This window comes from Kryptolebias marmoratus, linkage group LG15, assembly GCF_001649575.2.
Source record: "Kryptolebias marmoratus isolate JLee-2015 linkage group LG15, ASM164957v2, whole genome shotgun sequence".
Lineage (NCBI taxonomy): Eukaryota > Metazoa > Chordata > Actinopteri > Cyprinodontiformes > Rivulidae > Kryptolebias > Kryptolebias marmoratus.
In genome coordinates this window covers 19641135-19654615 of record NC_051444.1, presented here as the reverse complement: position 1 = coordinate 19654615, position 13481 = coordinate 19641135, and the positions used below count along the sequence as shown (strand labels likewise).

The window sequence follows — 13481 nt, the reverse complement described above, 5'->3', positions numbered from 1 at the left end:
CCCCCTTGCCAGTCTGATGCTGGCTGCCAAGTGCTTCCGCAAAGAGGATGGCTTAATTGTTTCTGCCACAGCCATGCCTCTTCTTCATTTTTCTCTCTTTCCATCCTAATCCCAGGGACAGGAAAATGGAGCTGTTATTTGCATGTCTAATGATACTCGATATCATGGGCCTCTCAAAGGAGAAGGCACAGATGATTATTAATATGGCCAATGAAGCCCTCATTTTTGCTGCCTTTTGTTCTTAGGCACGGGCAAATACTGCTTTCCAACACCTGCCTTTAGCAAAAAAAAAAAAAGAAAAGTAAAAAAAAAAAAGCTGCAGGCCTTAATGAGATAAATAACATATTCAAAAAAAAAGTTTGGAAGTTGGTATAAACTAGTGATATATAAATATGACTAAAACGTCTAAATATTGTGGTGCAGTTCAATTTGCAAAAAAATCTAAATTCCAAAAATCATCAAAAAATTTCAAATTGTACTATAAACAAAGATCTGAACAATCTAGTTTCTTTAGGGGCACATTATCATTAAACAGAATAATGCCGCAGCCTGTAGTGCCGTTCCTAGAAGCAGCCCACGGCAGAATTTGCAATAAGACAAACAAAAGTGCTTAGCCAAAGCTGTCAGAGCCAATTATTCAAGCCTTCATACAGAAAGCTCATTGTGTACGGTACCTGCAGAAGTCTTCTACAGCAGCAATGCATGCCTTACCAGCTCCGGCAGCTGGCACTGAAACTCGCTCATTTGCAAGACTTCTCAGGTTGAGAACAATGACTTTGACAGCTCGAACAGGCACAGTGGAGCACATCTGCATTTCTCTGCAGGAATGAGCTTTACAGAGTGGCTCAGACTCTGCGTGCCCTTCAATTATGAAAATTTGAGTGTGTCTATATATACTCTATATGAAATGCATTCTGAAACAAGTTTATTGGGGACGCCAAAAAAAAAAAAATCTGAATTATGATTCTTGTTCATCACAGACTTCGCTGTATTTTTTTAGGTAAATATTTTATTTTTACTTCTTTTTTAATTATAGACTCCTGTTAGTAGCTTCCATCTATAGACCCAGTATGAGGAATTTTATATTTCCACAACATATTGTGCTGCTGCTTTTAGGATGTGTTAAAACAAAATATTTAAAATATTTATTTTTTAAGTTTTTCTCTCCAGCCCAGTGTTGGAATACAGGTTAACAACTGTTTTTATTGTACTTTTCAATTAAAACATTAAATCTTAATATATACAGTTGAAACCAGAAGTTTACATACACTATATAAAAAGACGTGCATTTTTTTTCACACTGTCTGACATGATATCAGAATAAACCTTTCCCATTTTTTAAGTTTGCAAATGCACACAGGAACTAATACCTTCATTTTTGGAGAAATGCCCTGTGGTCTGATGAAACTAAAATGTAACTGTTTGGCCATAATGACCATTTTTACATTTGGAGAGAAAAGGGGGAAGCTTGCAAGCCTGAGAACACCATCCTGACTGTGAAACACGGGGGTGGCAGCATTATGATGTGGGATTGTTTTGCTGCAGGAGGGACTGCTGCACATCACAAAATAGATAGCATCATGAGGAAAGAACATTATGTGGAAATACTGAAGCAACATCTCAAGACATCAGCTAGGAAGTTAAAGCTTGGGCACAAATGGGTCTTCCAAATGGACAATGGCCTGAAGCTTACTGCCCAGCTGGTTACAAAGTGGCTTAAGGATAACAATGTTTTGGAGTGGCCATCACAAAGCTCTGATCTCAATCCTATTGAAAATGTATGGTCAAAGCTGAAAAGGCGAGTGCGAGCATGACGACCAACAAACATGGCTCACTTATACCAGTTATGTCAGGAGGAATGGGCAAAAAAAAAATTCTACCTATCTCAGAGTACACCTTTATTATCACAAATGTGATAAATGCTTTGTTATTTATATATTATTAAAATTGAGATTGCTATGAAACTTACAACGTATCAGCAGTTCTGCATCTTCTGGTTCAGTTTTCTTTGCTAAACAGGAGCTCCAACACTTCCACTGTAGAAGTGGATGTGTGTTGCTTGTGACATTTATCAGGATCACAAGATCGCATGTTTGACAGATGAGTTTGTGATACTCATCCACAGCAACGCACACTTACTCCATGGTTAAACAAAAACCAGAACAAAAAAAAAAATTGTGAAAGAAAGAAGGCGGGAGAAGGAGAGCGAGAGGAGGGAGGAGGGAACAAAACACTGAAATGTGAATTACAAACCCAAGCAGCGCCATCTGGACCGAGAAAACACGCATCATAGTGGAGAGCCGGCACATTGAATTAGACTTGCTACGGGATCCATCTGCACCTCGTGAAATCAATCTCATTCCTTGATTTGATTAGGTCGGCCGCACAGAAGAAAGAGAAAACTGTTGTGCTCCTTGATTAAGCTTGTTTTGTTTAGCACCCCACCCACCTCGGGCATGCTGTGTATACAGATGAGTCTGGGGCCCACAGGTAGGGTAATGACAGTAGGTGAGGTTAATGCTAAAAAATCCCCCTCTGTTTAAGACACAGCATGTGAGCCACAGCCCCCGTAGCTGAGCTCATTTGCACTTTTTCACGCCTCGGTCTCTTTATTGTTCTCTATGTTTCTGTTTTTTTCTTTCTTCCTTTATTTTTATTTTTTTCATTTGTTTGTTTTGTTGAAATTACAGCCTTTCCTTTCAAAGGCCTGAGTGTGGCTGCTGAGCTTTTCAGAGGACACATGTGGAGCTGCCATGAGGTGGACTTGCTGTTTTCTGGTGTTGGGGGGCCAGACAGCAAAGAACACTCTGATTGTATAGTTTAGTGCTTATGTGTTTAACAATAAGCTATAATGAGCAGATAAAAAAAAAAAAAAAAACACTCAGGATTGCTTGCTTATACCAGGCAGTTTTGTTATAATCTTCAGCGAAGATGTTGAATTATTAATATTATTTTTATTTATTTTGGTTCTGCAGTGACACTTTGCTGTACTACGAATAAAACACACCCTCACATTTACCTAGATTCACTGGCAAAACACTTTTCATAGGTGGCTCAATCTGACTGCACTGCCCTTCTCGTACCAAAGGTGGCCGCTTTGACTTTGACTTATTCTCTAGAAGCAATAAAACGCCAGAGGCAATGAATGCTACACATGTGCCATTGCTCAAAGTGCAGGGATGGACACGGAACACATTAGCCCTGATTGACCTTGGTGCAGATTGCACACAAATCCAATGCTCTTGCTTTTTGTGTTTGTCTCATTAATTCACGGTTGTTTAGGAGTAGAATAAAACTAAACAAAGGCAGTTGGAGAAAGCTCGCCATTGATTTGGTTAGGGGGAAAAAATACAAGGTTTGAGTGTGCGTGTGTGTGTATGACACTGGGAGTCTCTGTGCTGATTGTAATTACTGTACCTTTTCTGAGTGGAGCTGGCTTCAATTACAAACCACCACCTTTGCGTGTGCATGGGTCACGACACCATCTCTGTTTTATTGTCTCAATACAGCGAGAGTGTCTGCGGCGATAATAAATGAACAGGAAAACATGCAAGGCACTCATTCCTCTTTTTGGCCTCCATTAATACTGCGACTGACCTCTGAGAAAAGCAATATTGATTATTGTCCCACTGCAAAAGATGCTCACAAATCCCTGTAGCTTTTATTCCTTTGTGGCGATGCAAAAGGACAACAAGAGTAAACCTGGCATTTACAACACTTTTTTTTCCCAGTTAATTCATGAAAAAGTTTATTTGCTCACAAAAGTAGCAAGGGAGGGATTAACACAGAATTTTAAGAAAGACAAAAAACAAATTTTACACCTTTAAACACAGTTTCAGTTGTGTAACAAAAAATTAAGAGGATGATAATATTTCAGGCATATTACTTCAAAATACAGCTTTTTATTTTCAGGGTCTACCTTTGATATTCACTAAATAGTTTTCTCTGCAGTGGTTCACAACAGAGAGGAACTTTCCTGTCCAGTTTGATAAACTGCTATGTGCCACGAGACATACTGGAGGGAAAATGTTCCCAAGAATAGCTAAGTGTATCATATATCATGCAACGCACCATCTGTTCCCTACATTCAAAATGTTATTGCAATATTTAGAATTACAGATTATTCATGGAGGTGTAATTAACAGAGTCAGAAATCCAACAAATGGGAGGAAGTACAATTACATTCCAGACATGTTTGAGCAGAATCTATCTGGAGTAACTATTTGAGCTTGCAGTTGCCGAAGGGTACACAGAAGCTCTAATTTTATCCATTTTGGCAATGCATTACCCGCTGTTGATTCTTCGCTGCAGTGCGAGGCTTCAGATGAACTTTTAGGATTTGTTCTGTGAGACAGGATTACATTGACCAGATGAGGAAGAACTGAGCCAGAACAACCAACTGAGCTGAGCAGAAAAGGTCAACATCTGGCTGGAAAGAAAGGTGCTGTGTAAACTCGTTCGTGCAGCTCGTGGCCTTGGGGGTTTCTATACATTTTACATAACAACATGCATCTACTCCATATTTAATGGGTAGCACAACATTTTCGCCCACATTATGATCATCAAGTCTGGTTATGTAATTTCAGTTAAACAAGACCACCTTCTTAACCGCAGTAGTACTGCACTGAACATGACATTTTGAGTCAACACCGAGGTGCACTGTACTGTAAAGCAGCTTCTCTTACTGCTGAGTTGCTTTTTTTTTACTATCTGCTTGTATTCACTTTTACTAGTGACTGTTAATGATACATGTGCTGTGGGATTTTTAATTTTAACCAGAGGAAAACAATCATGTTAGTTTTGAATCAGCGAGTTTAGTGATTCACGTGCCAGCTATCACACATACGTAAAATCACAGCAAAAGGTAATAAATGACAGATACATCTTAGTAAAAATTAAGTATTTTAGCTTCCTTTGAAGGTTACTGCATTTTACAGCTTCTTCCCATAAAATAGTGTATTTAGTGTCTGATTTATATGGATTTGTTTTTCTTATCTATTTCACCTTTGTTTTTGTTATTTTTCATTTGAAGATGTTCTATATTAATTTTATCTAAATGCTAATAACATCTGTTTGTTTTTCTTTTTCTGTTTTGTTCTAAGCTTCATTTATTCAATTTTTTTCTGCACCTCAAGCTCCCTTCACACAGATAATGACCCCCTATGTTCTCCATGACCTATTTAAACATGGCTGGATGGCATCAAATTTGGAAAACCTCTTTCAGTGTGAAGATAATCAGGACACTGGTACATTGTACTCACCAAGGAGGTTTTTTTTGTTGTTCTTTGCTATTTTTCACATCCTCAAGATGCTGTGCTCCACTCTCACCATATCAGGATGGTGCTACAAGTGAGAAATTAACACCACAATGCCACTGCCAATGGTATTCTGCTGGACAAAATTTGTGCATGTTCAAAATTATTGCAGACTTGCCATACCCTATGGCATGTAATGGGGAACTTACTCTGTTCTTCATATGCATCTGAAGACCTAGCAAAGACCTAGCAATCATCCACATTCTTTATACATATATATATAGTGAATGAGCCAGTTTTTTTTAGGTTTTTGACCAGATTATCATTGCATGTTTTGTCTCAGGCTCATTCCATCTAGTTTGGTTGTTTTGGTTGTCTTGTTTCGTAGGCCAGACTCTTCTGAAGATTGTATCCTGTGGCACTTTTTGTTTAATCTTTATTTGCATTTTAGGCACTTACTGTAAAGTAAAGTAGTTGATAGTAATTTCAAAACTCTAACCTATATGGAGACTTGGTGACTGATGAATAATCACCTTTGTCAGATGTACCACTTTTTATTTTTTTTTTCCTTTGAATTATAAACTAAATTACATTTGGGTTTAATTTACAATAAATCTGTTATACAGTTGATCAATATCATTTAAAACCATATTGATGAGTCAATCTTAAAATTGATAATTTTCTATCTATCTATCTATCTATCTATCTATGCAAGACAAACAAATAAACAAAAATAAATGGTCTCAACTTTTATTATTGCTATATTACAGTAATACTGTATATATTGACATGTCATTAAGTATACGTGTCACAAGTAAAACACTTGAGAATTTTTTTCACCACATTTAATTCATAAATACACGTTCATACGCTTTCATCATAAATGCAATAGCAGAAGCAATCTCTGACCCCCACTAAATGCTAACTGAGATAGAACTTGAAGACAACAGTCTGGCATACTGTGTGCAGTCTGTTCTTCATCACAGTGACAGCATCTCCTCCCTCTTGCTCTTCACTTCAGTCTCCCCCTCCATCTTCAGTCCTGCTGGTAGATACATAGGAGGAGCACATGTCCTATCCACCATTTGCCCTGACAGGGAACAAAATCATTAGTTCTTTCTGCAGGGCAACACTGTGAGGAATCCAGCTCTGAGGCGGGGGCTGGGAGTTGGGTGCGGTGTATGTGGGAGTGGAATCTGTTGAATCTTTCTCATTAGGACAGTGATTGTTCAAGTGATTGCTGTAAAAGCTCATCTTCAGCAGGGGCTGACATATTTCCTCCTCCGCTGACAGGATAAGCAGTCTCATGCAGCCCCCTGATTGGGAGTTGTGGTTGGCAAACAGAGGTGTGCTTGTAAATGTGTGTATGTGTGTGTGTGTCAGAGAACACTGTTAAGTACTGTCATGGGAAAAATTCTCCAGTCATCAAAGGCTTTCTTCATCAGTCTGAACTGCAGCTTCAGAACGTGTGGATGTATGTCGTTTCAGCAGTCAGAGTTGTGGTTAAAGAAAGAAAGAAAGTCAATGAAACTTTTTCCACTCTAAACACGCACTGCACACTCTGATGCCATTATTTCAGCTGTGTGATAGATCCTGTTTACCCTCACAAAATAATAAAAAATGGCTGTTTATTCAGCTTTGAAGCAGAATGAAACTATACATGATGTATGTATTGCCTTTCAGTATAATTTGCAGTCTGGTCTGAAGCATTTTTAACTTTGCAAGAAGGCAACTGCTAACATCTTTATTAACATTGTTACTTGTCAAATACCAAATCAATAGAGGCATACCAGTTTGTGTATTAGCTTTGTTTACCCTGAGCTCAAAATACCCGATGGTGTATTGTGTCTGCAGTGTGCATTGCAGCGCATAATCATCCCGACTCAACTCTGTTGTTATCCATTATCTTCTTGTTTCCTGGATGCCACAGTTAATGTCACTGGTTGTTGGCGCTGTTTGAGTTGCCCGGGCAACTTGCCTAATGACTAGGACCTGTGACAGTCTTCTTCTTTTCCTGTCAGTAATTGTACTCTTTGACGACCATTTGGGCCCTCCAGTGTGAAGGCTGTCTAAGAAGTGGGCGACCAGGGCATGCAGAGGAGTGCTGAGAGCTGTGGTTAGTTACAGCAAGCTCGCCTCAACTTTCAGTGGAGACAGAGTTAAAGTCATAGCTTCAGACAAAATGATGACGGAAAGTGTGACTTCTCATTTTCAGAAGAAGGCACAGTGTGCCCTTTTATAAAGGAGAAGATTTTTGTTAGTTGCCAGCTATAATGCGGCACTGAGCCACTGAAACAGCTATACAGGCTTGTAAGCCGAGTCACAATGAGGATGAAAATAACAGCTTTTGAAGGTCCCCCCACCACTCAAATGTGTGTTTCAGTCTACACTATGTCTCTTTGCTGTGTATAACAGTGTATGTTCAGGTTTTGACAACAGGAGAATTTTCTCAGATTCCCTTCTCACAGTGATAAGATTGCCTTTGCTCGTATAAAATCGGAGTTTAACCTATGAGCAGGGTGTGATAGATTGAAAAGCAATCTTGGCACAATAGGTGCCCTGTAACAGTGTAACAAAGAAACTTAAACCTCACATAATGGACTCACAGAAGTCAGAGACATCTTGGATCAGGTGGTAAAACACCATGAACTAAAAAGAAATAGAGAAAAAAAAAATCCCTAATTAAAAAATATGCTCCATGTCGAAGTTTATTTTTTTAAGGGAAAGAACTTCAGACAGAAACTTGGTAAATACACTTGTAACAAAGAATTGGGTTTATACAATCACATTACTGTGCAGACATGGCATCCAACAATGACCATCTGACTGGGTCGTGACTGGCTGATCTGCTGCCTGACTCTGAGCACCATGCATGGTTGGCACACAACTGCTGGGGGGTTTGGCAAACGAACAGGGGGTGTAAAATGTGAGCTAAAAGCGACCTCTCTGGCATGGCTTTAATTAAAAAGGATATCTTCTTGCATTCTCATAATAAAATTAATGTCAACATGATTATTTTTATGCAGTTAACTATTTTTATGACCTATTGTCACATTGGCTAAGGGGCTTAGTTTTCTTGTTGTTTTACCTCTTAATTCTGGACTATTCCTGTCAAGCATCTTAAACTCAATTTGTTGATTTACTGATTGGCTGAATGACTGCTGTTCTTCATTTGTTTTGGATAAACTTGTCAGATAAATTTGTAAATGTAACTGACCAGTTAGCTAGCTGGTTGATTGAATGACGCAAACAGGGTCAGAATGGAACTCCATTTAAGTTTAAACTCAAACAGCGCTACAGATACTTCATATATATATATATATATATATATATATATATATATATATATATATATATATATATATATATGGGGGGAGGGGGAGATTTAAAAAACAATACATTAAATCTAGAAAAATTATGAAAATACCCATGGATCACCACTAAGTGGCAATAATTTTGACATTAACAACACATGAAAATTAGAAACACAAAATTAGAAAAGTCTGAGCACATCTAGAGGTTCACCCAACATTATTATTTTTTTATCCCTTCTTTGATACCCGGCCATTTTCTCTCGGTCATTAACCTTTTTCAGCACACAATCAAAGTTTAATGGTAACAAGGTCAGAGCAAAGAGGTAGAAAAATATGGTAAAACAGTTGCATTATTGTTGAGCACACAAAAATAAAATAATAGTGGACATTGTTAAAGTATGTTGCTTCATCATCAGTTTTTAATGATGATCATTGCCAAGTACAAAAATATAAACTAAAATCTGGGCTTTTAAAACCTAAAAAGTCTGTTTTTTTTTTATTTAAACTGCTGTTTGCATGTAGATGAAAGGCAAAAACACAGCAAAAAAAAAAAAAAAAAAGTTCTGCTAAAAATTCCTATTTCTGGACTTTTTTTAATTCCAACTTCTCCTACAGAGGGCAAATCCATTTAAAACACTTTGGGATTGCAATACTCTGTATTATGTTGGATAATTTCAGCTGTTGTTTCAGAAACACAGACTGCACTGTTTGCTGTGAGACTTAATGCATCTCAGGGATCTATCTTTGTTAGGCCATTTATGCCAAAATGTGCTCAGTAGAAAATATTCAGCCAAAATAACATAATTGTTGTGTGTTCATATCACTGTAATGTGCTTTTGGCTGCATTCATTATCTCAAAACTTTCTAAAAGAGCTCTAAATTGTTTGCTTTCTTCCTTTCTGTGCTATTGTGTTTACCCTGATCTCTATTTTGGGAAATTGTATGTGCTTTAAGATATTTTGACCTTAATGACTTCATGACTTGATAATATCTCTGATACTAACAATATGACCTGACCCTAGTGAACAATACAAGTAAAATGTATGCTGCATATTACACTCCCCCCACATCCCTTTTCAATTCAGATGGATATTACAAATCAATAGAAAATGAAACATTCTTGTAATATTTATTCTATAGTCAAGGTATACCAGCTCTGTGAGGAGCTTTTTATTTACATCATCTATGGCAGTCAAATTTTCAAGACAGATTTTGATCAGATGATGATTTGGAAGCAAACCTCAACACACTCTAATCCAAGACTGTAACACAAAAACAGAAAATAAATCAACACGTTTCAAATTTTGCACTTGACTTTGGAAACATCAAACCTTTTCAATTAAAGGTTTTCATATCTGCTTTCCTGTGAGTGCTAATCAGCAGATTGAGCTTGCTTTTGAAACTAAATGTACAAACTGTTCACCACTCTCAGTACCTCTGGACTTTTTATCCATGAATGACTTAAATGTTTGCACTAAGCTCTTTTTTGGAAATGTCTTTGTCATTACCAACTCAATGAGTATGTATATGTGCTACCCTTTATATAGTAATGATATTTATTCATTTTCCTAAAGAATTTCTGATAGAAACATTGACCCGAAGAGTAGATTACACCCAAGAAGCAACACATTAAAATCAAAGAAAAAATATGACAGACTATCATTAATTTGAGCTCATTTAGAGATTCTCAGTGTGCAGGATGTTGCGAGGCATTTGTGTTAATGAGCTACATCATTCATGTAAAATGATGGCACAATTAGGAAAACAAAAGTGCAAGGTGTGACAATTTAAGTGAATGTGCTTTGTCAGTGTCTTCAAACAACACCTCGGAGACAGCAAATGCATAAAAGCTGGCTCAAAAGAACATTGCGGGGGGCTTAGGGTCGGGCTTTTCACCGGCAGATTTCTGCCTTGGTATTCTGCACCCTAACTATGCTCCCACAGGAATCCCCTGCTGAAACACTGTGGCAGGAAATAAAATTAAGGCTGCTGAATTCAGATGTTTTGATTCATGCTCTGTGTGTGCACGGCTGTGTTCGTGTTAAGAAAAAATACAGCCTGAAAGACGAGGTCTTGCAGCTGCACCTCGGCAGCATGAAACCTCACAGGATTTGTAAATGTTGTCTCTCCCCTTCCCTCCAAAAGTCACTCACCTCAGGGATCAAGAGGCTTATATGAAAGGTGACTTACAGCAGAGCAAGAGCTCTGTCTATTGATGTGAATAACATCAACCTTCTTGGCATTGGCTGGAACAAAACCCACTATTCTCTGATCTATTTTTTTCCCCTTACGCACCACTGTATCCTCTACCCTGTAAATTCACTTTTTTTAACTCAACCCAGCAAAGGTTTTTTGCCTGCTCGTCTGTCCACAGATGTTTGAACAGCCTTACCTAGCACTGTCAGACTCATTAGTTATACAAGCCTGTGCAGTGAGTGGGATCTAACTACTCAGCCTAGCATGTAATGCAGCTTTAGTGAACTAATGCAACTGTAATTACAAAAATAATGAGGAGCATGCTGCATCATCTACTGACTTTAGGGCTAGCTGTTTGTGAGACTGAGGCGTGCAAAGTTTTCTTTCCAAATTTTTATTGATTTCTTTTTACCCCCCCTCCCCAATCTATAGAGCATGCATTCAAAGCACATCCAGCTTCTTTGTTCTATGAATTTAAGACTTCAGGGAACAATATGCTGCATATCGGGTGTTTGTATGATGCATTTGTGATGTATAACAAGAAACTATGTAGGCTATGGTCCATTTCCTGCGCTAGTTATAAACTTGTTGTCCCCAGCGGGCCTCATTTAGCAAAGTGCGGGCTATGTTGAGCCACGTTTAGTATCTGTGCTTCACTACTTTCAGCAGAATGCAGCAGCAACAACACATTATAGCCATGTTGAACACTTATCTGCATTTACATGATGAGAACTTTGTGAAATTGCTGAGCAAATCAACAAGCATTCATTAAAATATGTGTCTACAAAGTTGAAACAAACTGAGGAGTTTGCTGCACCCTTTACCGTAATCTTTTGTCTCTTCTTTTCATTTCAGCTACACACAGACTTGGATGTTGGCAGCAGGAACATCAAATATGTTCTTGCAGGTGAGGGAGCAGGCACCATTTTTGCAATCAACGAGTTAACGGGGGACATCCATGCCATGAAGAGGCTGGACCGTGAGGAGAAAGCGGAGTACACGTTAACAGCACAGGTCATTAATGCCGACACAGACGAGCCTTTGGAGCCACCATCTGAGTTCATCATTAAAGTTCAGGACATAAACGACAATTCACCGCAGTTCATTGAAGGCCCGTACCGCGCATCGGTTCCAGAAATGTCTGCTGTTGGTAAGTCACAGTCGACAGGCCTCATTCCTTCCCTCCGCCTCACACAGCAGCCTAATCAGTGTGTGAGATTTCCAAGACGGCTGATTTCTAATGGGCTATCACAAAACAATAATGTGTAAATCAGAACAAGAGAAAATGAGTGTGCCTATTTAAATGCTTGCTTGCAATGGGCATCTTGGCAAATGAAAATATAGGAACAATGAATCAAATCAAATTTCTTAGACTTATAGCTAAGTCATGCAATCTCGCAACTAGTGTCTGGGTCAAGGGTGGCCAACCCAGGTCCTCAAGGGCTACTTTCCTGCATGTTTTACTTGTTTCCCTGCTCCAACACACCTGATTCAATGGTTAAATTACCTCTTCATGTTCTGCAGAAGCCTGTTAATCACCCATTGATTCAAATCAGGTGTGTTGGAGCAAGGAAAAAAGTAAAACATGCAGGAAGTAGCTATCAAGGACTAGGGTAGGCCACCCCTAGTCTGGGTCAACACGGACACAGTTCACAGTCTAAACAATGATCATTTTTTTGGATGAAATATATAGAATTTTAAAATAACATTTGAAAAAAAAAACAATAGTGGCCAAGAGAGGGTTTGTTGGCACATTCTTAATTTGTCACTTAGCCAAACAATTCAAACGAGTTATGTTGCATTTTGCTATGGCACAAATTTTGTTTTTCCTTTTGGTCTTGAACTAAAATATGGTAACCAACTAGCTCTGAGTTTATATATCCTTTTCAATGTGTCTCCTTTAAGTAAACAAAGAAGCCTCAATTAGTCTGTTTGTGGTAGAATTTTCTAAACTTTTCTCATTTATTTAGCACTTTTTCTTGCTGTTGTGACCAAACAGAGATTGCCTTTTGATGTGATGTACATCCACAACCATGGCCTTCTTTCCAGATTTCGCAACACTTTGTTCTTTAGTTGTATTAATAAAACAGCTGTAAATTACAAGTAGCAGTGCTATGATTGTCAGGGTCCCTTTATGCTGGATAATGACTCTGCTTTGTTGCACACAACATAGTATAACATGGCTGGACTGCTGCAAATTTGTAAAACTCTCTTTAGTGTGGAAGCAATCATGATGATGCTATGATTTTAGTCTGCACAAAATTATTTTTTCTTCTATTTTTTGTCCTTAAGATTCTCTCCTGTACCCTCACCACACTCTGTACTTAAGTCCTGGCACAACTATCTCTGCCACATCAGGAGACAACTACATGCTAAAAGATCAGCACAACACTATCATTTTGAGTATCAAATCTGCTCGAGGTTGTTTCCGTGACCTTGTCATGATCACGACTGTAGCCTGCCAGCGTGGTCTGTCCTGCTTCTAGCTTTTGGCGACCAGGCCACGCTGGTGCATGCAGGTTCGACGGCATTGATACGCTGCCATGACCGACACTACGCTCTCCCCCGGAATCCTGATATGCTGCCACCACAATGATAAACTACTGTAATCTCATTACAGAGATTTTGTACATGAACAAAACCATTGCAGATCTTTCATTCACTATGCTTCATACTTAATACAGAGCCCACTGCCTTCTCACCCAAAGACCCTGCA

General features: G+C 38.6%; 1 protein-coding gene across 1 annotated transcript in view; it reads left to right on the top strand.

The window, feature by feature from the left end:
• LOC108241591 (cadherin-8-like) overlaps positions 1 to 13251 on the top strand; it is a 55272-nt gene extending 42021 nt beyond the window's left edge. The window contains exons 3-4 of the mRNA XM_037979912.1: positions 11621 to 11975; positions 13058 to 13251. Of these exons, the coding sequence (XP_037835840.1) occupies positions 11621 to 11975; positions 13058 to 13251 (549 nt within the window). The remainder of the gene's footprint in view (positions 1 to 11620; positions 11976 to 13057) is intronic.
• The last annotated feature ends 230 nt before the right edge of the window (positions 13252 to 13481 follow it).